Raw genomic sequence first — 27983 nt, forward strand, 5'->3', positions numbered from 1 at the left:
CGACCTTAGTAAGACCGCATGGAGTAAAGTAAATGAAGAAAAGGTCCGGAAGATTATAAGTGGGCTTAAGAGCACCGTGAGCCGCGATTACTATGGGTGGTCTACCAAGCTCCTTAAGGAAGTAGCGGATGTCATCATTGCACCCCTCACCCTAGCTATCAATGACAGCCTGCAGCAGGGTTTTTTCCGGCACTTATGAAGATGGCACGGACAGTGCCTATATACAAAAAGGGAGACCCCAACATTCTGGCTAGCTATAGGCCTATCTCTTTGGTACCTGTCCTCGGCAAGGTTCTCGAAATAGTAATAAAGGAACAAACCTGCAATTACTTTGAGTCAAACAACCTTTTTAGTGACTCGCAGCACGGTTTTCGGAGGGGCAGGTCTACTACTGGAGCAGTTTCAGTCATTGCTGATGAAATCGCAAACGCTTTTGAAGACAGCGACTCAGTATCTCTTACACTGTGTGATCTGAGTCGAGCGTTCGACTGTGTTCCCCATGGAATCCTTGTTGATAAGCTTTGAGCTTTTGGTGTTAGAGGTAAAGCTCTCTCCATGCTTAGTAGCTACTTAAGTGACAGAAGACAAGTGGTTGACTTAAAGGGTGCAAAATCCGCAGAAAGGGAGGTTCTGCACGGAGTCCCTCAGGGCTCAGTTCTCGGGCCACTTCTCTTCCTGATTGCCATTAACGACTTGGGGTGGCATGGAAATCTTGTGCTGTTTGCTGACGATACTACCTTGTATATCAGAGGAAAAACACCGCTCCTTGCAGAGGAACTAGCGAAAAATAATCTGAAAGATGTGGAGCTGTGGTTCAGGGCAAACAAACTGCAACTAAATGAGACCAAGACAAACTGGTTGACTTGCACTCTGTCACGCACCCCAAACAACATCGGTGGTAGTGTTAAACTATTGGGTTTCTACCTTGACTCAACTCTGGACTGAAGCGATCACGTCAAACATGTATGCACTAAGCTGGCTCGTGTCATATTTCTACTGAGGAGATTGAAGAAGTGTGTTACAGGTTCCTACCTGGTTATGGTGTACTATGCTATGTTTCATTGTCATATCTCTTATGGCATACATCTCTGGGGACACGCTGCTGGAGCAGCCAGAGTTTTGAAGCTCCAGAAGAAAGCTGTGCGCATTATAACAAGCAGCCATCGCCATGAGCATAGCAAACCCATCTTCAAAAACCTGGGCATCTTGGCCATCTATAGCCACTACATATGGGCATGCATGCAGGAAATCAAGAACAATGAACTGGGCCTGGTGGCCAGGGCTGACATTCACAACTACAATACAAGAGGCCGAAATCAACTCGATATACCTCACACTCGTCTCAGTAGAAATAGGGACTCATTCCCTGGAAGCGCCATCCGTTTCTCCAACAAACTCCCAGCTGCCACTAAGACCCTCGCCAGCAGAAAGTTTAAAACCACCACAGGAAATTTTTTTCCGTAAAAATCCCTACTTCTCAATAAAGGAATTCCTGGAAGGTAGTTTGGATGAGCTGAAGTAGAACACAGCGACCGCCATGAGTACTAAAATTATGTTTTTTTACATATTTTAAACTTGTGAGTCATATACACATGTGCGGAAATAAAAATAAGTAGTTTTTACGCAGACACAGCCTATTCCCATTAGACGATGGGTCAACGGCCAAGAAGATGGTAATAAGTAATAAGGTAATAATGCTGATACCGTTTATTCAGCTTAATCATTGGATTTAACATATGGACCAACAAGATCTGGGTGACATTTAATTGCGAAGCATTAGTTTTGGCTTGAAACTGTCAGATACTGTATTTGCGAAGGAATAGTTTTGTCAGCATATCTGAAAGTATGCAAACCAACTGCTGTGCTTTATATAAGAAGGTTTTAACTGACTATGATAAGATCCCCGTGCGTAGAACGGGCACACAGCTAGTTATAACTACGATTTAATCTGTCATTTCGTGTTTATAGTTTAGGTTATATTTTCGTTCAACGCTTTGGTTTGAACACAACCTGAAGTGTAGTATTTGAAAGATGGATTATAAGTGGGCCTAACATGTTAAAAAATACACAGAGGATACGCGTCCGGTAACCGGACGTGGATTAGGCGTCCGGCAGTGACGTCACCGGGTTGTGGGGGCCCGGAACGTCATTACCACAACGATACGTTGTACAGCCATCGGTGTTCGTGGTGTAGTGGACAGAGTGCTCGGCTGATATGGACGAAGTACCTGGCTTGAATCGAGTGTAGGACTTTCGGCCTGGGGTGATTTGGTGATTATGAGAAACTTACCCTCCGCAACAAACAATAGGGAACGTGGGTAGCTCTGAGTCTGTTGCCCCTGAAAGATTCCCTATAGGTAAATTGAAAAGATTTTGTGGGTAAGAGGGAAGTAGGGAAGGGGTGATATGGGGTGTTTGATACTGCAAGCTGGGCAAAAACTATGAATAGGATTACCCAGGTATTTCCAAGAAGGACCTGAGCCCCAGAGCAGGTATTAGATGGATTTAAATCTAAGTTTGGGCTAGTTTAGTTATAAACACCGTGCTAAAAATTGTAGGCCTATATTTAAACAGTATTTAACCAATTTTAACGACGATTTGACGACATACTAGTGTACATGTTGCTCGAAATCGAGCAATTGCAAAGAAGTAAAGGAGTTATTTAAAAACAAATAACTTATTTATAAACAAATATAAGTTATACATTCCGATGAGTTTAAATAAAAGAGTCAACTCAAAGATTACGTAACTAATGATAATCCCGTACTCACAATGTACTTAACAGTTCAATATAATCATCAATCAATCAATCAATCAATCAAATCTTTATTCAGAACGTACATAACTGCACATGAATGCGTCATTGTTACATTGCTGTTACATTGTTATACACACATAATGTTAAAAAATTAAAATAAATAGTCTACTCATAGTTTAAAAAAATCCTCTTTACTATAAATAGAATTAATTATTAGAAATGTTTTCAATTTTCTTTTAAACATATTCATACTCAGCTCTCTCCTAATGCTTTCTGGGAGGTGGTTGATAAATTTGATGCCAATATAATCTGGTCTTTGTTTAAATTTTTCTTTTTTATGCTTTTTAACTGTAAAATTTTGTTTGTTCCTTGTGTCATGCTCATGAATGTCCTGTTGTCGCTGTAATTTTGATTCATTTTTTTCACATAAAGTATTGTTTTGTAAATGTATAAACTATAAACTGTTAGAAACCCTAAATCTTTAAAATAGTTTTTACAAGAGGCATCTCTTTCTAAATTTAGCATGCATCTAATAGCCTCCTTCTGTAAGCATAATATTCTTTTTAAGTTATAGTCGCTTGTACCACCATAAATTTCTAATCCATATGATAAATGTGAATGGATATGAGCATAGTAAATTGTCTTCAGTGTTTGCTCATTACAAAACGGGCGAAGTCTTTTGATAATGAAAATTCCAGAGCTTATTTTCCTACAAACATTATCAACATGTTTGGCCGTTTAATGTATTATCAACTGTAAGTCCCAAAAACTTTGTTTTTTTCTTCAAAATTATCAAATTTGGCTTTGTTTTTTTAAGTTTGTGCAAGAAAATTTCACCAATGATGTTTTACTTCTATTTAATAAAAGATTTCTTTCATTTAGGAAAGTGTAAAAAAATAAGCTGGACCTTCAAAGATGTAGACTCTCAAAAACTATGAATTACCATACCTACCTAGGATTAAATATGTTCAACAAGCTGCCAAATGTCTGCCAAAACATGTCTGTAACTGTTTTTAGTAAAAAGCTCCATAAATGGCTTTTAAACAACTCTTTTAGCGAATTTCCCATATAGGGAATAAGCTATTACCGTAGGTCTCATGGTAAGACCTAGACCCGGGACCGATTTACTTTTTCGTTTTGAGGTCCCCAGAGGCCAAAAACACCATCCGTTCAAATTCATATATATATATATATATATATATATATTTATATATATATATATATATATATATATATATTTATATATGTGTCCGTTAGCGCGATAACTCGAGCAAAATTGATCCGATTTTGATGAAATTTGGTACAAACGTGTAAACCTACATTTATTCGAACGAGTTCGCGAACCAGCATAATCGGACCATGGGATCAGGGGTTTATGGGGGGTTTTATGGGGTAAAAATGGGTTTTTCTCATTTTTGACCCTAAAAACTTAAAATTTCTAAATTTCTCTCTAGACCATTTTGAAGAGCTTAAAAAACAAATAATTTAGTATATTGAAGTGTTTTTGAATGTTCATTGACTACGGAGAAAATTAAAAAAATTGTAAATTTAAAATTCCCATGTTATTCTTATGGAGAATAAATAAACTGTTCTAGTTTGCTTGTTTATGGATATATTTTAATCAAATTTGGCAATTTGGTTTATTTTATACTAAGCTATCAATATTTCAATTGAAAAAACACATCTCAACATCTTCCCTGTAGCAGCAAACCTAACTACTCACTAAAATTAATGTTATTTAAATAGGAAATAAATCTGAAAATTTATAAGGAATATTTTAGTAGAAATCAAGCCGGGTAAATGGAAATTCGCTTAGGATGCAGGTTTGCTGCGACGGGGGTATTGATAATGTTAGTGAATTTTTTTATTCTTGCCCACATGAGACTGATTTTATGTAATTTAACTAAATGTTGTGTATGCATGGTATTGTAAATGTTTTTTCTATGTAGGCCTACATGTCAGATGTGTTTTTAAATTTTAGCCTACATTTTCTTAAGCTGGGTTTTCCTAGACGCGGAGTCGGCCAGCGGAGAGCGGACAACGGAGAGCGGAATTGAAATTAACATGGCATTCCGCTCCGCTGCTAGGAAAACAGTAACATTAAATTACCTAAGACAAGCTGAGTCCGCTCTCCGTTGTCCGCTCTCCGCTGGCCGACTCCGCGTCTAGGAAAACCCAGCTTTATTGTTAGACCGTGAGAAGTCTTGTAAATAAAATGTGACGATGTCTATTGCTAATTTGTAATGTGCTGAATGACTGAATAAATGCCTTATTAATGCCTTATTAGTGTTTACTACTGTTATGGCCTCTTTCATTTTTTGTTCTGCTTCAGTTTTGTCTTTGTCATGAATTGACATGCTAATGTCATCTTCATACAGACATAGTCTAATATTATCAATTTTATTTGTCAAAAGTTCCTGCATACCTCCCAGATAACACAAGATAAAAACGGCCCTAAAACAGATCCTTGAGGGACCGAGTATTTAACCTGTCTTAACTTAGATTTAACATCATATTCATTTTTGTTGTCTACAAATTTAATGTTAACATACTGTTTCCTCCCTTCTAAGTATGACTTAATCCAGTTTAACTCATTACCAGAAATACCATTAGGCCTACTTTCAAGACTATTGATTAATGTGGGATGGTGAACACTATCAAAAGCTTTAGTCATATCTAAAAAAGCACCAACAACACAATTGTCTTTATCTAAATTATCTAAAATATCTTCAATAAAAGATATCAATGCTGATGTGGTGGACTTGTCTTTTCTGTAGCCGTGTTGTTATGAGTCTAACATATTGTTTTTTTCATAATAATCTATTAATTGGTACAGTATACTTTTCTCAAAGAGTTTGGAAAGTGATGGTTTTATTGCTAATGGTCTATAATTAGAAACCTCCTGAAGTGTCCCCTTTTTATGAACAGGAATTATCTTGGAAATTTTTAGCTGTGCCGGGTAAACACCAGTTATAAGGGAAGAGTTTATAACGTGAACCAATGGCTTTAATAGAACTGATTTGGCTTCTTTTAGAATTTTAGTTGGAATTTCGTCATATCCGGATGACCAGAGAATCAATCATATTATTTAGAATTTTCTCGTCAATGGTTTTGCAATTGAATCTTGTTTCTGTAAAGTAAGCGTTTATACTAACTGGTAACACGTTTTTATTAAGGTTATTTTGGGTATGACCTGATTTTCCACCACATCAGCAAAGTAATCATTTAAAACATTTGAAACAATATCAGGGTTTTTAATTTTAATTCCATTGTGATTTAGAACAATATTAGAAAATTGCTTTTCTCTTTTACTTTGTATTTCCTTGTTCACCATTCTCCATACTGTTTTGTTAACATTAGCAGAATTTTTAATTTTATTACTAAACATATTTTTTTTCTTTGTTTGAATCATTAGGTAATACTGCTTCTTTTGTTCTTTAATAAGGTTTTTTAATACTATATTACTTTTGTTGTTTCTATACACATGGTACTGATCAATTAGGTATGTTTCTCCTATTAAAAATGACTTCATCATCAATCCATTGGTTGTGATTATTATGTTTTACTGTTTTGGCTTTTGGAAAATGCAAATTGAAATAATATTTCAGAATATCGTAAAAATAGGTAAATTTGTCATCCACTGGTCTAGTGTAGGGCCTACAGCTGGGTCCAATCTTCATTAGCTAGATGCTAGATCTTTAATAAACATGTTTATACTATCCTGGCTGAACTTTCTACTCTCCAAATTTATTTTACACTTCTTATCATTGCTACCCTTAGTTACTATTAACTTAAACAGTTGCCCATCATGATCTGACAGCCCAGTGATAAAGCATTCTACTCCGTAACTTTTACTATTTATGTTAGTTACAAAATTATCTGTTGCTAATTCACATTTTTAATTAGTTCTAGTGGGAATATTAATTGTATAATGAAGACCATGCATTTTTTAAATATTCATAAAATCACTTTTGTTTTTACCCTCTTTTAAAACATCAATATTAAAGTCCCCACCATTACAAAGTTTGTCTTTTTTCTGTCCATCATATCCAATAACAGGTTTAATTTCTGTAGAAAGTCATCAATATTTTCTGATGGTGTTCTATATACCCCAGCAATTATTAGTTTTTCCTTCCCTGTTTTTATTTCAATTAATGAAAACTCAAATATTTTATCTAGATTAATGTTTTTAATGGATTGGCAATTTCAATTTTTAAATGATTTTTTTTTCTGATAGAAGAATAATTACCCCTCCACCATTGTAATCTGCTCTGGCATAACAACTAGCTACTATATAACCCGGTATTTTCAATTTTTGAATTTCATGCATTTTTAGTTTGTGCTCAGTTAATATATAATTACTTCCGGTTTTATTTCTTCAATTGTTATTATTAAAGAGTCAATTTTAGATTGGAGATGTTGGATGTTTTGATGAATTATATTTATGAAATATATCATCATTTCTTGTAAATATTTTATCATTTTTCAAAAGCTGATCTGGCTTTTAGTGTATTGTAGAAATGTTTCCCACATAATAGCCGTTTATATATAGGCATACATCCCACTTATATAAACATTTAAATTCGCCATAATAGCCTACAGTACTAAAAATCACTATCATATATTAAAATAATTAAAATAAATATATTAATAGAAGCATAAAAGATGTATTATATGTAGTTGGAATTTGCGTACCTATTTTTAAATCTAAAATTTTGAAACAAAAAGGTTTATTTGGGGCGGATATCCACCAACCGCAGACACCATCACTTCCTGAGTCGTTAATGCCAAAGATTACAGCAGTATTCTAATACAATAGTAATGTATTTCCTAGAAGGTTTGGCTCCAATGTTATTCGCCCTGGTTCCTGTGTCGACGACACTGTCCTCCACCTCACAAGTATTTCCGGGAGATTCCTGGAATTTAATGGGTAAAGTGCAAGCTGAGGTCAGGTACCTGCTCCCGAGAAACCTACCCTTTACAACATATAATAGGGGCAGCGCAGGCCGAAAGTCCGTTTCCCTTTGAATCCCATCGGTAACTGTAACCTTTTGTAATAGATTTAGCTTTGAATGCCATTTATTCTTAACTGTACATCTTTTGTTAGAATTTTTGGCATTTATAATTTTATTTTATAAACAGAATTTAACCATCATTCGATTTTTTTCATTATCAGCAAGTTTGGTTGGTTTTAGGTTATGACATTAGCTGCCGGACGCCTAATCCACGTCCGGTTACCGGACACGTATCCTCTGCGTAAAACATAATGAACTCAGTGAAAGTAATTGTGAATATAATGGTAGAACAGAATTAGCAGAAACTGGAAACATGTTTCATTAAACCTCTTAGGTACACCCATTCACCTCTAGATTTAACATTTGGTGCTTATTCCCCCAAATTAACATGTGGTGCCTAATACCCCAGTAACAGGGAAATAAGCACCACCATGCACCTCTTTTTTACACTGCCTATTATTAATAGTATTTATTAGATATTTACTTTTTAACAACTTAAACAACTCAGAATTAGACATAAAAAATAGTTACAATATTTGTTTTTAGAATACTCACAGTAATTTCAAGATTTATGTAGCCTAATATGAATATCGGATTTTACTTTTACTTTTGCTTACCTGAAAAATCAAGAATGAAGTATGAACGAGCAAATCCAACGTAGAGGCAAGGCCACACTATACTACTAACTATACTTGTTAGAGGTGAGTAACTCAGGAACGAACTACTCCGACTCCGGAACGACAAGTCCAACTCCGGCTCTTGGATCGGAGTTAGTTCCTCTCGGAACTAAAGATAGTCAAGAGACTGTCATTGGTTAAGATACATTATGTAATAAATTAGAGGTTGTTGTAGTAAATAAATATTTAAAATTTTAGAAAATCTGTTTAAAATGAATGTAGGCTATTATGAACAGTAATCGACTAATGCTAGGTGAGACGGGAGCAGCAGAACACCTAATCACAAGAATACGACTGGAACGACTCACTCACTGCCCTACTGTTTCGTCATTCCTCACTCCACTAACGATGATCGAAATTCTTGAACGATTTCAGTTCAGGCTAAGGTAGTGTAGTGATGTGCGTATCGATACATATCGATACAGATATCGATACAATCACCTCAAAATATCGATATTTTGTATCGATACGCGGGAGTGTATCGATATGCCCGTATCGATACACCTATGGCCAATATCGTATCGAATATCGTATTGTTTATTTATTAATATAAATCTTATTTTTATGGTAAGAAATTTGTCTTCCCATCTTCCTCCCCTCAAAAGTATTAGTGGAAATTTGATGTTTTACCCTAGCATCTTCAAAAACACTGATAAAACATGTATTTTCAACTATGTTTTGCAAAAATCCTCAAAACTAGGGCACGGCCGCCTTTAACTCCAGCCCGCGGCCTTCGAACTGGCAACGTCGCAAGTGGTGTTGTAACAGCTGTTTTTGTTTGGAAGTAGCTAATGGTATTATTTGTGTATTTACGAAAGATTGGTTACTGGACTATGACAATATTGACTCCGCTTAAAAATGTACAGATATAGATTTTAATTCATCTTGTTTCGGGTTTCAATTCTGTATGTTTTATTTTCAAAATTTTTATAAATTTATGTTCATAAATTTAAATCATTAAAGTGCGAATTAATGAGCTGATGTCACCTGTCTGCCATGTTATCTTATGGGACATCTGTCACTGAACAACATACCACTTGCGATGTTGCCAATTCCATCAGGCCGCGGCCTGTAGTTAAAGGCGGGCGTGACTAGGGCCACCATTAATGGAAGTGGGGACCCTCATTATCCATATTATCCTATTTAATGTGTAAGTGGCATACCCACCATTATTATTAGTACTTTTTGGTTCAATGAATTATCCCTGTGTAAAAACTAGAAAAACAATAACCAAATTTTTTCCAATTTTGAGGGTTTACTGGAATTTGGAGGTTATGTATGTATGTTTGATACAAATAAAAAGACACAGGAAGGAAACAGCTTTTCTGAGGTAAGATTACAAGCAATAACCCTCTTTTCAAGCTTGTAAGTAACATAGTATTTGTCTATGCAGCTTGATTATTTGAGATATTTAAATAAAAAAAATTATAATTAAACAAATGATACTATATTTTATCCGATACAGATAAAAATCGATACATGAGGATACGATACGATACACGTATCGATACACCACGTTCCGATACGAATCGATACGCAGTATCGATACATTGACCCGTATCGTATCGCCCATCACTACTAGTAGTAGGCTAAGGCACTGAGAACAGTGAGAAGAATTATTGGAGGCGCAGGGCGCACCCTGGTTCGTATCCAACACTACAATTAGGAATGACTTCAAAATTAAATCAGTGAAAGAAGAAATTACAGACCTTAGCAAAAATTATCAAAAAAAATTAGAATACCATCCGAACAGTCTTGCTGTTAATCTGCTAGACAATAGTCAGTAAAGTCAGTGCATTACCAGATTAAATAAACGGTATCAGTATTCTGACACATACTTTCTCCCATAATTTTGTCAACAACCTTTATTATGTGTAAGCGGTGAGAGTAAATATACGGAAATGGGATTTGAACAATTTTGTTCAGAATTTAAAGGACTATAACATACTAAATTTATTTAAACATCAAAATCGTTCGGGCCATTTTTGGGAAAATCCGATTTTTCTGTTATTTTATGGGGGTTTTTTTATGGGAAAATGACATAAGTTACAATAACTTTTGAACCAGAATTTTTACAGAAATGGGAATTGTACCATTTTATTCAGAATTTAAAAGGCTATAACATACTAAATCTTTATCAAAATCGTTTTGGGCCATTTTTGAGAAAATCCTATTTTTCCGGTTTTTTATGGGTTTTTATGGGAAAATCCCCATTAAAAATAAAATTTTCAAAAAAATGAAAAAAACGCCTCGAGATACCATGGATTAGAACCTACATACCAAATTTCATCGAAATCGGACCACAGGTGTAGTCTCTAGCTCTGTACACATCCAGACACACACGCACCCACCCACACCCACACACACACCCACACACACACACACACAGACATCACTTCGAAAATCACTTTTTTGGGTCCAGGGGGACCCAAAACGAATATATCCACTCAAAACTCAAACTCGAAAATTTTGACGAAAACAATACTTTCTCCATATACTATGGTATAGGGGAAGAAAGTAAAAGTGTTGTGCATGTGCTGGACCTAAGCAACAGATTTCTGTAAATATTTAAATGATTAATCCAATTTTTGGCAAGACTTGTTGATGAACAGGTGCTTGCTTCCTGACATTGTTTTTTAGATATATGTTTTACTTATTGTTCTCATATTTGAACAGATTGTAAAATAAATTCTGATAAAAAAAAATTAAACCTGAAACCTAACCTCGCCCCTTGCTTGCAGTCGTCTCCCATACAGCACATATTATTCCCAGAACGATCTCAGAATATTCTGAATGTGATCTAATTGTGCTGGCACTGAGTGGCACATTCATAATATTCTCAGATCGTTCTATGAATATTCACAGTGAATATTCCTTTGGAAAGTCCTGTTAGAATTTTCTCATTCTGTACTACTTAGTTGAGGATATTCTAGGAATAGTCTGAGAATATTCCTCAGAAACTACAGCAGCGCTTATTACGGGCAACTCGTGAACTAAAGAAGCCATTTTGATTTTGTTTAGTGTCAGTACATTTTGACTTGACCTTGCATGCAGCGGTTCTCCTCTGTTTTTTTTTTTTCACTGGATGACAGACAAGTTAGTTAGTACCGTTGTCTGCCACTTGTTGCCGCGCTCCGCTGTGACTGGCTGGCTGTCTGCTCATTGCTCCTCCAGTCGTTTCCGTAATCCGTTTGTTTACTTTTTGGGTTGAGGTTAATATAGACAAGAGTTTTTTATTTAAGTTACTTAGCCGGAGTTTTTTTATTCTTAATATTTTTCTTCCGATTAGGGTATTGTTTATGACCCTTGTTAAGATGTTCTTCTTTTAAGAGGCCAAAGTATAAGGCAAGGCTGTAATTTGTAAAGGTTAAAATTAGGCTATGGTTTAGTTTAGAATTTCTTCCTTCAAAAATATGGGGTTTTCAAATCAGTCCCTCTATTAGTGCTTATGAATGTTGGAACCTTGGTAGGTTCTGGTAGGGGCTGTTAATTTTGTGCAGACTTAACTTAGTTAGAGTGTAACTCAGTAACTTACCGGTTGGGCATTACAGTGTGCTGGTGTCTATGTAGGTGAGTGTTTTAACATCTTCTGAGCAAGCCTATGTGTGGATTTATTACGGAAAGATTTAAGTGAGGCTAGGGTATTTCAAGTTAACTTACTTTAATCTTTTTCATTCTATTTTTGGGACACTTCTTTCTGACACCTCTTATTGACAATTGTTACAATCAATTTGTCTCGCCTCATAGTTGTGTGCACCTTTTTGACAATTGTTACAATCAATTTGTCGTGCCTCAGTCTTGCGCACCTTTTTGCCAAATAGCCTATGACAAACAGTTTGTGACACCATAGTCTTGCACACATTTGTCAAATTAAAACAAATATTTACTGAGTGGCAAGTCAAATGGCAGTTGCAAGAAATTCCTTACGGAATTAGTATAATAGATTATAGGTAGGCCTTTCTCGTTGAAGCAAAAATGCAGAGGGCAGCTCAAAAGCAATTTTATGTATTAAATGTCTCATTTTACTGTAATTGTTTTAAATTTAACTTAGTTCATCAATGTAACTTAATTAGAGGAACTGTAAAAAATACCTTTATTTATTTATTTTTCAATGTTAAAAAAATCATAGGAATGGTTTAAAAGCAAAGTCTAGAAAGTTCAGAAATACCTTATGATTCTCTTGTTTATATTTTTATTGTAAACAAAAAAAACTGTCATGGATACTTTAGTCCCATAAGCCTAATGTTAAATATTGGAAATTTTAAGTTCGATTTAAATTGCATTAGCATTATTTAATTGAAATTTGTTTGTTTAAAAACCATCTCACTATTAGTCTAAGTAATTTTGTTAAGTTTGGCTGAAATGCGTTCAGCCGTTATTGAGTGATGTTTCTCTATTTGTTGCATTGAGGTTGATCCCAAAGAGCTTCGCTCGCTCCGCATTAATATACAGGGATGGACGCAACTATTTTACTAAAGCTGTTTTATGATATTTCAATTAATTTTCAAATACAGTTGTAAGAGCTAAAAATAATGAAGGAGCAGATAAATGAAACCCTAATAACATGTATCATGCACCATGTATGTTATGACTGTTAATAACTTAGTTATTTCTTTTCTGTTTTAGTTTCTTTTCCTGTTGAATCAATATCAAATATGTAAATAGATAAATTTGTATGTATTGGTAAACGTAAATAATTTGCTGGTTAAAAAGTGAGTTAAATCATTTATTCTATTAAGATTGTGTTTACAATACATTATACCATCGATATGTCCAACTACTGTCAACATTGCAACAATAGGCTAAACCTTGACCTAATTAATCAATCGATAAATAATTTTGATTGATACGTTGTCACTATCCGAATTTACAACTGTTTCCAACAACTTATTTTTTTACTTCGTATGAAATAAAAATGTTACTTTAGACCCGCAACGCATGAGGTATAAATATGGGTGTTTTTGCTTTATTATGACGAAACCCCCTTATTGTATTGAGTATTATGGAGGATAATATGAGTATTTAACGATAAAGGTTAAACTTAAAACTTAAGTTATACAAGGTTTTACGTCGGCACGGAAGTCCAATACATGTTTAGTTTTACATGTTGTAATGTTGAATGCAATAAGTGATGTGGTATATCTTCTATCACTATTTTTTGTTAAACAATAACTGTGACTATTATTGATATTTAATTTCAAAACTCTGAACATATTACATTTATTCATAAGTAGGCCTATTAGGTAACTAAAAAACTCCGTCAATATTTTTGCGTGGTTGATTGTCACATCCTACACACAATTATGTTGCTATATTGCTTACTATGTATCACTATAGCATAGTATTATACAAATGTACACATTAATAATTTTTAAAAATAAAAGCAAATTTTTTTTTAATTCTGATCAGAAATCAAGTTAAGTATCGGAAAATTACGCTGTCGATGAACAAGGCAAATTCAGTACCAGCCGTTCTTATGCATCTGCATACACGATGTGGCGAATGTGGTTAACATAGTTTGGGTTGAACAATGCATTACTTTTACTTTAAAGAACCAACACTATACAGGGTGTTTTTTTAAGTGTGCCACCATTGGGATCTCAGTAACTAATGATTTTACAGCAAACTTTAAATGGGGAACATTCCCTTGTTTTTAAAGAGGTTCAAAAATAATTAAAAGAATTTTTTGTAAATGGCCGCCATTTTCCAATATGGCGGTCAACTTTGAAATTTCTTATGGAACACCCTATATTTTATCATGTTTTCGGGTAGAACATGCAATTTAAAAACTTTTTTATTCTTGACATTTTTTTCGACAAACCCACTCGTTTAGGAGTTACAGCCTATGGGAAAATGACTTCCGGTGTACATTTTACATCATGTAGCTCCTACAAGTAGGTTTGTAGAGTTATTATACATCGATGCAAAAAAATTATTATAAAAAAAATTATTATTATAAAATAATTATTATTATCGAGTTCATAGCGAAAATGCGAAGAGTAAATAAGTCAAATAAGTCTTAAAATTGCATCCACATTCCATAAAGACCATAAAATACACAGTTTTCCACTTTTCAAGTTTGCCACCATTTTGGAAAATGGCCGCCATTTTTGAAATAATATAGAATTAATATTTGTTACGAATTTTATGATCTTTTTGGAATGTGGATGCAATTTTAAGACTTATTTGACTTATTTACTTGACTTATTTAATTATTAAAATGTACACCGGAAGTCATTTTTCCATAGGCTGTAACTCCTAAACGAGTGGGTTTATCGAACAAATGTCAAGAATAAAAAAGTTTACAAAAATTTTATTTAATTAATTTTGAACCTCTTTAAAAACAAGAGAATGTTCCCCATTTAAAGTTTGCTGTAAAATCATTAGTTACTGAGATCCCAATGGTGGCACACTTAAAAAAAAACACCCTGTATACCTGGGCGTGTAATATTTTTACGGGGGTTTGTAACATCATAGCGTAGGGTTGTTGACACCTGATTTCCGGCATGGAGGGAGGTATCTTGGAATTATTCATTAAAATGCTGCCTCACCAATTTCGGCATATTTGGGATTTCGCATGAGTTTTGCCCAAACATTCAAAGCGTGACGGCCATGGAAGATTGTGCGGAGTTAGTTTTTAGACTGGGTGCTATAGAAAAATATTAGAAGTTGTTGATATTAAGTGCAATCCCGTTCTTTCCTATTTATAGCCTACTAAAAATGTAAAAATCATGCAATTGTTGTCGAGTTCATGTTTTTGGCCTATTATGTCAAGTATACGCTGTTGAAGTGAATTACAAAATTGTTTAATGTTTTTGTAGAGAAATGTATATGCATGACATCAAGTTTTAATAACACCTTTTACTTGAAATTTGAGGATAGCCTGCAAATGATTAGGGTTCTGGGGGTTATTAGTCCCATAATAAAACAACATGCACGGTGTTTATGTACGGTGTTTATGTGGTGTGTATGTGAATATGTATATAACTTTTCAATACAGTTATGGTGGAACTAACTGTAGCCTACCATTTAAAAATTATGTTTAAACGTTTAAGCCTAAGCTATACATCAGGAATAGTATTATAGCAACAAACATGATTTTAAGATACTTTCAGAGTTAGCAGTCCGAAGATCCTGGTGGTTAATTCTCCCTTAGTTGAACTTCGGTAATCGTCCGTCACACATTAATAACCAATTTTGTTGAATAAATATGTGTAGATTTAATACAAGTTTGGCCTCTGAGAACACAAAATCGAAAAAGTAAGACTGTTTAGGGTTTAGGTTTTACCGTGCTATCTACGGTAATAGCTTAACCCGAGTTATTATTTGCTTGAAATTAATGATTGCATTTGTATGAGTGAACAACTACAGTACACGATAACCAGACAGTAGAATAAAATAACAAACCGTAGTATAACTCAAAGGTATATTTCCAATCTTTATAGCATGGCGGATTCAGATTGGACTGACGAATTTGCTTGCGACGCATAAACAAAACAGGGAGCTTAAATTTCCCGTTCTCCCTGTGAGCTGCCATCCTGACAGCAGTCTAACTGGTTCGCAGTCGTGGCTTACGGCCCCAGGATTAAAACCTTTTTGACCCTTTACTAATTGTCGTGGCTTTCGTCCCCCAGCTTATAGCCATAAACATTCGTGGCTTTCGGGACGCAGCCGTTAAGACTTTATCCGATGATGGTTGGTTGTTCAACAGAAGTGTAATCCCTCCGTGGCCATTTAAACAATGAACCAGCTGGAACGATCACTCTTCTTATTGTATTATATCACTCGCCACTAGTTCGTTACTTGCCAAATTTTCACTAAGTAATTACCAAAGTCAGAAAGCGGAAAGGCCGAACTCTGCCTTCTTTATTGAAACTAATGGTCTTCAGGGTGGCTCAAGTGATTCAATTGTATTCACCTTCAAGCTTCAGGAGATGCTCTTAGATATCTATATTCTACAGACTCTATAGGTCCGTTAACAATTAAGGTATTTTAATTTTTGTGAGGCCGTGTATAATGGTTATTATGTTTGAATTTGTTCCTATTGGTGTGCATATGAGGTACATTGTCATTCTTTAGAAATTACCGCCATTTTAATTGGCTCCAATTGGAAACCTGATAATTTGAGTAAAGCTAGGTCAGCACACATGAATTAGTTTTAATGTCGATCAAAAAGTTATGTTTACATTCGTGAAAATCACAGACAGACAAACAAGCATTATAGTACCATGTTTTATAAGGTTATATTTCATTGTCTAGACCTGAGAAAAATACAGAAAATATTTCCAAGGAGTTCCCTAAATATATATATTTTTTAGTCATAAACTCATTTTGTGATTTAGGTTTTAAGGAATATTTAAAAGTGTTTTCTTAAAGGACCAAGCTAATATAATTAATTGCATTTTCGTTTTAAACGTGCGAGAAAACTGTGATGCAGCTTTAAAAATTCTAAGAGTCGCACAGTAGACCTATCAAAATTATACGTTTTTTGAAATTATATCCTTCTCTTGTGATATTAATATTGTTCCACTTTGTGTTGTTATAAAGGTAGGTGCTTATGTTTCAGACCTTAGCTCCAGTTTTAAGTCATCGCAAGGATAATGTAATCTAGATTCATCGTGATCATCACCTCAAGTCATCAAGTCATCAGTGTGACATCATCATTCACAGATTCACACCATTGATCATATTAGACATCCTCATCAACATAAGTAATGTTGTTACTAAGATTATTCCAAAGAAATTCTTTACTCATAGGTTTAGTGTTTTAACAACAAAAAGTATTCTCCTTATGTAGGTTAAATTCAATAATAATGTTAAAACAATCATTCCAGCGAAAAATACAATTTAAGTAGTATTTCTAAGTCTAAATTTGTGCTGATTTTTAATCTTTAAAATTTTATTACTTTTCAAATAGCTATAGTGTGTGTTAATAGATTAATATTCTGTTTACGTATTGATAGTTTTAATTAGCTCAACAAATTAAATCAAAATCCTAATTATTCTACCTATACCATGTATATTTTGTATATATGTTTATAAGTTTAAAAAAAGTGATTAATAGATTGTTGACGATTGTTTTGTACAAATGTTTTGTATTTTGTCTTATTTGCTGAATATCAAAATATATAGTTACACATAACTATTTTGAACTTTTTATACCTTTTATATACCGTAGACTGTAGACTGCTATTATATTCTATTATATCTCCTAAGTGATGTTAAGTATGTTAGTCATTATTTAACATACTGAGTAAATGTTATAAAATATGTTGTTTTCATAATGGAATATACTATAGATAAACATATAGATTGAGATGGATAGATGTCTTCTTTTACATTAAGGGTTCCTATTTTTTACTTTGGTAATACATGCTTCTAATAAAACTTCCACGTTCAAAATTAGGTAAACACTTTTAAAATAGTTATGGTTTGTACTTGGATCATGTCGTTGTTTCCCATACATATAAAGCATTTCACGTCATTCTGCATAATTTGCCATACAATTTTTTTTTCATTACTAAAACTACCTTTGAGATAATGAATCTTCTAAGACTTGTTCGATTCGAACAGACTCGTTTTATACTTTAAAGCTGCACGAATACTTATATTAGATACCTTACTCATTTAACCTCATTCATGTAAATTAATTTATTTTGAAGATACATATTTGAGATTATGAACAGTTCATTTATCAGTTAATCTTTACAGTAAATGATAGCATATCAACTAACTTTTGGATAGGTTTTCTTATCACAAACGTAATTAGTACATAATTAAACAAATCAAACATGATTACACTTTCCGTGGCTAAATATTGTCAATCTAAATCTAAAGTGGATATAAGTAGTAGGGAAAAGCCGGTTCTGGATCAACCCCGACAGACCAGGGATTCTCATCTGTTTACTCTTCCACTCATCGAAAAGCCGTTTCTGGACCAGCCCCCCAACAGACCAAAGATTTGCCCATTTTCAAGCTCGGCTGGTAGTAGTATATATATGTGCGTCCTACTCCCGGAGTTTATATGGGCTCTTATGGGAATACCTCCCAACACCCTGGCTGTCGTTAGCGAAGAGGCTAGTCCTCTTCATGCCCTCGGTTGCTTCTTCCAGTATTATAAGAGAACGTGTATCGAAAAAGCACTGCTGCTTCTCATCCCTTTTTTGTGTATGCCCAGACTCTATATAGGACAACACTCGCCCGTGAAAATGGATGATGTGTATTTGGAAGCGTGCCAGTCCATGGACAGCAATACTTCGTTTTCCAATGCCTCTTCAGAAAACGCAGTTTTCACTGCGACCCCAGAAAACGTGGTTTTCACCGCGACACCTGAAAGCGTGGTTTTTACCGCGACCCCAGAAAACATGGTTATCACCGTGTCACCTCTGCCTGTTGATTCGGATGACGACGTGAGATCGTTTGAGCTCACCGACGAGGAAGCCGGTTCCGAAGTTTCTCCAATAGTCGGTTCTAGCTTACCTGTTGACACTAAGGTGCAGTGTCCAATCTGCGGTGTACGTGTATCGAAGCCCTACTTAGGAAGACACAAGAAAACTAAGAAATGTTCTAACACCGCAAGTGCACAAGAGACAAGAGCTGATATGGTGGTTGTTCAAGCTACTCCTCAAGAGAAGAGTTCACGTTACAGTGTGAAGGTAGCTTGTGACCGATGTGGAGATAGTGTGTCTGTTGCAAATCTTAAACGACATCAAAAGTCAAAGAAATGTCTAGCTGCAACACAAGCTGGTGAACCAGCTTTGGTACCTGACGTTGTCACAGAACCCCGACGTCTGTCTAAGATTGAGTGTGATACTTGTGGTAAGCTTGTTACTACTTCGAACTTGGCCCGACATCAGAAATCAAAACGATGCCGTCCACCTGTGGATGTTCGCGAAAGCACTACCCCAAAAATGAAGACATGTTTGCTATGTGGAGTGTCAATGCTACCGGTTCAATGGAAGCATCATAAACTGTCGGATCGTCATATTAGCATGCTGAGACAAACTCAAAATATGGCAGGTGTGAGCTCCAGAAATGTTGTATCGATTGCTCCACCTATAAACAATCAACATGCTGTACCTTCCACGAGTGGTGAACCTGTGAAACAATATGTGTATCCTCGAGCTGGTTCAACCGATGTGGAGGTGTGTAGGATTTGTATCAAACCTGTAAAAGTGTCAGAATGGTCTCAGCATTCCAAACACCATCTTCGTCCTGAAAAGCCTCAAAAGTCTAGTTTGGATATTAGGCGATTGGTCAAAAGATATCCGAAGGTTAAAAGGAGTGTTAATGTTCCACACCCAAGTATGGACAATGTTGATCTGAATGCTATGGTGAGAAAACCTACTAGACCTCAAAGACCTGACAAATTCCTTCGTACGACCCCTCAGAGCCCACTCCCATCAACATCAGCTGATGTCCCAAATGTTGTGGAGGAAATTACACATCAAAATCTCATTGATGCATTGGATGACATTCTAAAATACACTGATTTTGTGACAGACGAACAGTTTGCAGAAGCTATTGAGGATTTTGATTTCGGAATGATTGATGAACCACACTCTGTTATGAAGAAACCCAGTAGACCTTCTCTTAAGCTCTTTATTCCTTCTCCTTCAGAGCTGAATATACCAAACAGTCCTGTTTATCGATCTCCACTCCACATTCCTGACAGCCCGTCCTATAATCCACTATCACCATTTACCTTTGGGAGTAATCCTCCTAGACTAACCCTTGGGGAAACGTCTGAAAGTTCGATTGATTTGGTTGCTCCCCCACCATCTCCAATAAGTCCACTCCCACCAACACCGGAAGTTGGTGTAGAGCATGATACTAATGGTGAGGCTGGTTGTGAACAGACACCAGAAGATAATAACGCAGGTGATGATGACAGTGGGTCATTGGAGGTAAGACAAATTGAGACAGCATTCAAGTCAAGACTCAGAACTTTTGTTATTGACAACAAGACTAATGTCAAGGATCCAACATTGTTTTTGAACATGTGCACAGATTTGGTTGAAGAAAAAATTGAAGAAATGGTCGTGGAAAGCAATATAAAAGTCAACTTTGTCTTTCATGCTGAATTTCAGAGAGTAGCTCAAGACAAGAAAATAAAACAACTGATGAATTTCAAGACTACTAATAAAATTGTGTATCCAACAACAGACATCTCTGAATATTACAATGATGCAAAGGCAAAGATACTTGCAGAGATTGAAGACTTTCAAGCAACTGGCTCTAATTGGACTTTGATGAAGGTCATTGATTTGGAAATCAGAGTAAATAAATACACACCTCTTAAGGGCTCTAGTTACATGAAACATCCACCGAAGATAGAATCCAAGAAAGCAGTGATAAACATAAATAATAATGATCAGAAATGTTTCCTGTGGTCTATCCTTGCAGCTTTACACCCTGCGAAGGATAATGTTAACAGAGTGAGTATGTATAGAGCTTATGAACATGAACTTGATGATGTTTTCAAAGACATTGAGTTTCCCATGAAATTAGATGACATTACAAAGTTTGAAAAACGTGCCAATATCTCTGTTAATGTTTACACTCTCCACGGAATCGAAAATTCAGTTGTTCCTCTCAGAATCACTAACGAGGAGATGGAAAGACACGTAGACCTGCTCTACTTGAAGTCTGCAGACACAAACCATTATTGTTACATAAAGAATCTCTCTAGACTTGTACAATCGCAGATATCAAAACATGATCATATGTTATGGTTGTGTAAACGTTGCCTGTTACACTTTGGATCAAAAGAAGGTTTGGATAGACATAGAGAGGATTGTAGCAGACATGAAAGTATAAAAATAAATCTTCCAGAAGAAGGGGCAGTCATCAAATTTAATGATTTCAACAAGTCAATGCGAGTCCCGTTCGTGGTGTATGCAGATTTTGAATGTCTTCTTGAGTCCAACAGAACCATCAAAACTGAACAAACACAAAGCTACCAAAAACACTTGGCCATGAGTTTTGCATATTACATCGTTTCCAAAGACGGAGACTACAAACCTCCTGTCACATACTTTGGTGCAGATGCTGGAAGGGTCTTTGTTGAACAACTTGAGATGGAGTCTGAAAAAATAAGGCATTTGTATTCTAGTGAGGCTATCAAACCTATGGATTTAACAGTAGATGACCAGCGTATCATATCAAATTCAACAACATGTCATATTTGTGAAAAACCTTTAGAAGATGATAGGGTCCTTGATCATGACCATTTAACAGGACAATTCAGAGGAGTTGCACACACCAAATGCAACATTCTGTACAGGAAACCCAAGTTCATTCCTGTCTTCATTCACAACCTCTCGGGCTACGACACACATTTGTTTATTAAAATGTTGGGTATGAATGATGAGGAAATAGAGGTGATCCCAAACAATGAAGAACGATACATATCATACACAGTTAAAAAGCAGAACATGATCGAACTGAGGTTTCTGGATTCGTTCAAGTTTATGTCCAGTAGCCTTGATGCACTCACCAAAAACCTTCAGAAAGATCAGTTTACACATACCGCTAAATACTTCAATGAATCCGAGTTGAACCTGGTTTTGAGAAAAGGTATTTACCCATATGATTACATGGACAGTGAGGACAAATATGAGCTAACTCATCTACCTAAACAGAAAGAATTCTACAACATACTGACTAAATCAGACGTCGACCCTAAAGATTATGAACATGCTAAAAGAGTGTGGGATTCATTTAAGATGAAGGATATGAAAGAGTACACATTGATGTACAACAAATCAGATGTCCTCCTACTAGCTGATGTTATGGAGAACTTCCGAAATGTGTGTATGTCGACGTACAAACTAGATCCTGCATGGTTTTTCACAACACCTGGTCTTGCTTGGAGTGCTATGCTAAAAACGACGAACGTTGAACTGGAACTGATTTCAGATTATGATATGCTACTTATGATTGAGAAGGGAATTAGAGGTGGTGTATCGCAAAGTTCTAATCGCCATGCCAAAGCCAATAACCCCTACATGAAGGATTACGATTCGAGCAAACCAACTGAGTACCTGGTGTATTTGGATGCAAATAACCTATATGGGTGGGCAATGGTTCAACACATGCCTTACGGAGATTTCAAATGGTGTGATACAAACATCGATGTCACTGAAATCCCCGACGATGCTGATACGGGCTATATACTTGAAGTGGATTTGGAATATCCTAAAGACACTCACGACTTGCATTCCGATCTTCCTCTTGCCCCGGAGCAGAGAGTACCACCAGGAGGAAAAGAGGTTAAACTGTTGACAACGCTTTATGACAAAGAGAAGTATGTGGTTCATTACAGGAATCTCAAGCTGTACCTCAAGCTTGGATTGAAACTGAAGAAGATCCATAGAGTCATTTCCTTTAGGCAATCAAACTGGATAGCTACTTATATTGACCTGAATACAAAACTGAGAACTCAGGCAAAGAACGATTTCGAAAAAGAGTTTTACAAACTGATAAATAATGGTGTGTTTGGGAAGACGATGGAGAACATACGTAACAGAGTGGATGTGCGATTGGCAACAAAGGAAAAACAAATTGTCAAATGGATCGCTCAACCTACATTCAAGGATCGTACAATATTTGCTGAAAACCTCTCTGCTGTGCATATGAAAAGGACAAAGCTCCTGTTCAATAAACCCATATATGTTGGTATGAGTGTATTGGATGTTTCAAAGACTCTAATATACGATTTTCACTATAATGTGATTAAATCGAGGTACGGCGACAAAGCACGATTGCAGTATACAGACACTGATTCTTTAAAATATGCCATTGCCACCTCTGACTTTTACCAGGATATGAAAACCATGATAGATTACTTTGATACAAGTGACTACCCTGAGAACAATCCGTATGGGATGCCTAGAGTCAACAAGAAGGTTCTTGGTAAAATGAAAGATGAGCTGAGTGGGAAGATTATGCGAGAACAGATTGCTCTAAGATCTAAGATGTATGCTCATGAAGTCGAGGATGGTAGTGTATGCAAAAAGTCAAAAGGAGTCAAAAAGTCAGTCACAGAGAAGGAAATAACATTTGACGACTACAAAAAATGTTTGTTTGAAGGTTTGGTCACCACTAAAACCATCAATATGATTAGAAGTTTCAGTCATGACCTCTATACCATAGCACTCAATAAAGTAGTGTTGTCCAACCAAGACGATAAACGATACATTTTAGATGATGGAATCCATTCCCTCCCCTGGGGTCACTATTCAATAAACCATTAACTTAGAAATTACTCTTTTGCAATTCCTTTTCATAAAACGAACCCAGGATCTCTTCTCCGTCCCCATCGATGATTCTGTAAGTTACCGGTGCTGTAGACTGAATGTGAGAAATTGTGAAAACCTCTGTTCGCCAGTTTCAAGCGTATTTGTTGGCAAACGTATCTTTCTTTGCTACTATTCTCACTCGATCGCCAACTCTCAGTTTAGGTCGTGGACGTTTCACTGATCGAAATTGATCGAGGTACAAGCTACGAATTTCTGGCTCGACTTTCACAGTCACATTGACCGGCCTCATGCGAATGGTGGAGTGTACACTTGTGTTGTACTTACTCAACAGACCCTGCAGTATGTCTATCCAACGGAACGACCCCCTAGCTTCGAAATGCACTTTCATTCGTTCGTTGAGTGTGCGATTGAACCTTTCAACTATGGAGCTCTTTTCTTCATTCTCCGTATGATACATCTTTATACCATGTTTGGCGAGAAGACATTTAAAATCCTTGTTGACGAACTCTCTACCCTTATAAGTGTGTAATAGGTTAGGCGCTTTGTGACCATTGCCTTTAGCTCTTTGTATAATGGCTTCAAACGCGTTTGTCACTTCGACACCGCTCTTCCTGAGTAATGGTTCGGACCATGCGTACTTGGAAAATGTATCAATCACATTTAGCATATATTTATATCCATCGTTTTCCCGGAAGAACTTGTCCATTATAACCAGGTCAGCTGCCCACAGGTCGTCTATGTGAAGAGTGACAATTTTGCGTTTTGGAAACTTTTTTGTTACTGGTCGATGAAGCTCTCGTGCCTCTTCAAATTTGACATCGACGATTCCTGGTACAGACGCTTTTGTGAATGTGCTCTTCTCGCGTAAGCACTCGACACATCGGCCTCTTAACCGCCACTTGTCGTTAACCGTCTTGATACGTTCCACATCGGTTGAAGCGGTTTTCCTTTTACACTTGGCACAATAAAATTCGTATACCATTTCGAGCTTATAATAAGAGTACTTATAGTGATATAAGCACAACATGAGTGAATTGCACAGGCACACCATTCGTCTGTCTGAAGGGCAGAAACGTGGGCTTCGTATCGCCTATAAGAAACGGAGAAGTGCTATAATTGGGCTGACGAGTGACGACATAGGTCGTGGTGGAACGGACCATATCCTGTTAGACAGTGTCCAGCATAAGGCTATTGAGAAAGCGAGACGAAACCAAACAGGCATTCGGCTGAACCTCAGCTACGACCAGCTATTGAAAAATAAACAGGGAGGTCTCCTGAAAGAAGTGTTGGAATTTGTGGAGGGTACCGTTCCTGGTGGAAAACGTTTCATCTCACCTGTTGTCAGAAGACACCTAGCACCGATGCTGAAGGAAAGGTTTATTCCATGGTTGAAGCATTTGATTGACAATGAGTTGGACACGATAATAGACAAGGATCCCAAGGGCGCTGGTTTGAAAAGATGCATCAACAGGAAATTGGATGCTTTACTATTACAAAAAAACGGATAAGCCCCTTAACGCTTGGTGACCTCGAACGATGGGCCAAAGTGTTGGGATTGAAAGGATTTCGAGGTGTCTTCATGTGTGAAGTTTTGCCAGAATCCCCATGGGAAATGGAATGTGGTATTTTGAATCTCGGTGACTTGGACTCGAATGGTACACACTGGACCTGTTATATAAAAATGCATAATGGCAAAAAGCTGTATTTCGATTCATTTGGCAACGCTCCACCACCAATTGAACTTGTGAAGTATTTAGGTGAGCGTGATTTGCTTTATAATGATATGCGAGTACAGGAGTTTGAAGACCCTCCTATTTGCGGTCATCTCTGCCTTGAAGTTCTGAAGCGATGTTCAAACGATGATACAAATTGGAACACGATCATAAACACTTTAAGAGATGACAAATACTCGTGGCAATCTTGGTGGAGCAAATTATAAGTGTACCATGCCGCTATTAAAACTTAGAGGTACAAGCTCTCGCGTCACTCTCCACTTGGAACACCCAATCCACCTGGAAGAGAACGTGAAGCATCGCATGGCACTTGTTGCGTTCTTTACAGACAACAATATTTACAACGTCCGTGATGAAGCGAATATTTTCTTCTGGGATAGTGACGTTCATGCAATACCGAATCCTCTCACTTTCACAAGAGGTTACTGGACGATCGAGTCTATGGAAGCTACTGCAAAGGACTACATAAAATCCTTGAATCTAAACGTTGATCCTACTAAATTTAGACTGAGTAAAAATGGTGATTTTCTTTCTGTGTACTCGCCATTGAAGTTCTATATGGATCAAGCGTGCTGCAAGTTGTTTGGTTTTGATCCTCCAACAAAAGAAAAACAGAAGAGAGCTGACAGTAGCTCATACCACATTGAGAACCAAACAGTGACAGGAACAAGACCTCCAAAGTTGAGGGCAGTAGATACCATCGAGATACACTGCAATATAGTGCATAACAGTCTTGTCAACCACAACACACATGATCACAAACATGCGGAAACTGAACTGCTATACACGTTCTTTCCTCAAGTTCCACATGGGTATAAGATATCTGAACAACCAAAGGAAAGGTTATATGTCGATTTGAAACCAGGGTTGAGGACAATTCACTGCATAACAATCAACATACTTGATCAAGATAACAACCCGATACTCAATAGTAATGTTGAAAACCTGGTGTACTTGGACTTGGTATCATTATAAGAGCATCATGATGTCTATATTTAAATTCAATCGGTTCGGAGAAGAACTGGCTGACAGCAGTGCTAACCAAAATAGCATTTCAACAGATAAGTTAAATGAAAAACTTTCATCGTTGGAATTCACTTGTAAGCACGATACAGATTCAAAGATCAGTAACATGAAAAGAGAATTTATTTCTCAGGTAGATAACATGTTTGATAAGCTAAAAAAAGATCTGACCTCCATTATAAACAAACAAGTTGGGTTCGAGAAACATTTTATTAGCGCCAAGAACAAAAGAATAGTGAAAGTTGCAAAAGCTATAGATAAGACTGACGTGGTTGTTAAAGAGCAGCTCGAAGAAGTAAATGATAAAGTTGACGGTATTTTGAAAGGTCTTGAAGTCACAAAAGACTGTATTCAGATAAAAGGAAGTCGAAAGATCTGTGGAATCAGTCGCAGCAACAGTGCATATGATGCTATTAATGGAATTGAACTTCTAGAGCTGTCTAAACGTCTACACCGAGTAGAAACTTTGATTGGTAGGTCTAGAGCAACAACAGTCGATGTTTAAATCAACAGAGCGAGACATTAGGCTGTCAAGGAGTTTCCTATGAAACCAACAAAGTGGTGTTATAAGTAAAGACAATGGAAATAAACGTCTACTGTAGAGATGGTGAAAGGGCGGAAGGTGGCGTTTTCCCAAAACCACTTCGTTGCTTGATCGTTGGTCCATCAGGATGTGGAAAAACCAATTTACTGCTTAACCTCATATACAACAAAGATGGTATCACTTTTAAACATCTCTACGTGTTCAGTCGATCAATAGAACAACCAGCGTATCTTGATTTAAAAAAGCACTATGAAAGAGTTCAGAAAAACCTCGGTTGCAAAATAGCGTTCTTCTTCTCTGATTGTTCTGACTTGATTCCATTGGATGAATGCAAACCAAATTCACTGGTTGTGTTTGATGACTGTTTACTTGATGAGCAATCAAAAATCAAAGACTATTACATCAGAGGGCGTCACAAAAATATATCATGTATATACCTGAGTCAGAGCTATGGTCGAGTCGATATGCAAGTAATCCGCAACAACCTAAATCTGCTATGTGTGTTTCAACAGAACAAGCATTACTTGACACGTATTCATGAGGATTTTGTTGGTTCCGATATGTCATTATCTGAGTTTGAAAAACTATGTCGTCGGTGTTGGAAGGAACAACATGGATTTATAACCATCAATACCACTAAAAAAGCACACACTGGAAAATATAAATGCATGCTGAAGAAAACTATATTTACAACCTCAATGTGAAATGTCACTTCTTAAGCTAGAAACGATATATAACGTTTTTTGATTGAAATGTCGTTTTTCGACGATATTGTCGTTTTTAGACTATAAACGTTATATCACGTTTTTTATGGAAATGTCGTTTTTCGATGGATATGTCGTTTTTGGACTATAAACGTTGTATCACGTTTTTTTTTATTGAAATGTCGTTTTTCGATGGATATGTTGTTTTTAGACTAGAAACGTTATATCACGTTTTTTTTATTGAAATGTCGTTTTTCGATGGATAT

General features: G+C 36.3%; 2 protein-coding genes across 5 annotated transcripts in view; both read right to left on the minus strand.

The window, feature by feature from the left end:
• LOC129005583 (uncharacterized) overlaps positions 1 to 27983 on the minus strand; it is a 124983-nt gene that overhangs the window by 66623 nt on the left and 30377 nt on the right. Inside the window, exon 1 of one of the 4 annotated variants that reach the window (XM_054434512.1) lies at positions 8391 to 8777. The exons of 1 other annotated variant lie outside the window; for it this stretch is intronic. The gene's annotated coding sequence lies outside the window, so the exon portion shown is untranslated. 2 more of the 4 variants (XM_054434508.1, XM_054434511.1) reach the window with 2 other exon arrangements.
• Positions 23844 to 24695, minus strand: LOC129005599 (uncharacterized). Its single transcript, XM_054434547.1, has one exon. The coding sequence runs from the start codon at positions 24693 to 24695 to the stop codon at positions 23844 to 23846; it is 852 nt and encodes a 283-aa protein (XP_054290522.1).

This window comes from Macrosteles quadrilineatus, unplaced genomic scaffold, assembly GCF_028750875.1.
Source record: "Macrosteles quadrilineatus isolate MER2022 unplaced genomic scaffold, UCM_ALF_1.0 Scaffold_24__1_contigs__length_1734639, whole genome shotgun sequence".
NCBI lineage: Eukaryota > Metazoa > Arthropoda > Insecta > Hemiptera > Cicadellidae > Macrosteles > Macrosteles quadrilineatus.

Bases quoted from the DNA above. Each gene is read 5' to 3' on its own strand.
- LOC129005599 (XM_054434547.1), bottom strand. From the start codon at position 24,695: ATGGTATACGAATTTTATTGTGCCAAGTGTAAAAGGAAAACCGCTTCA.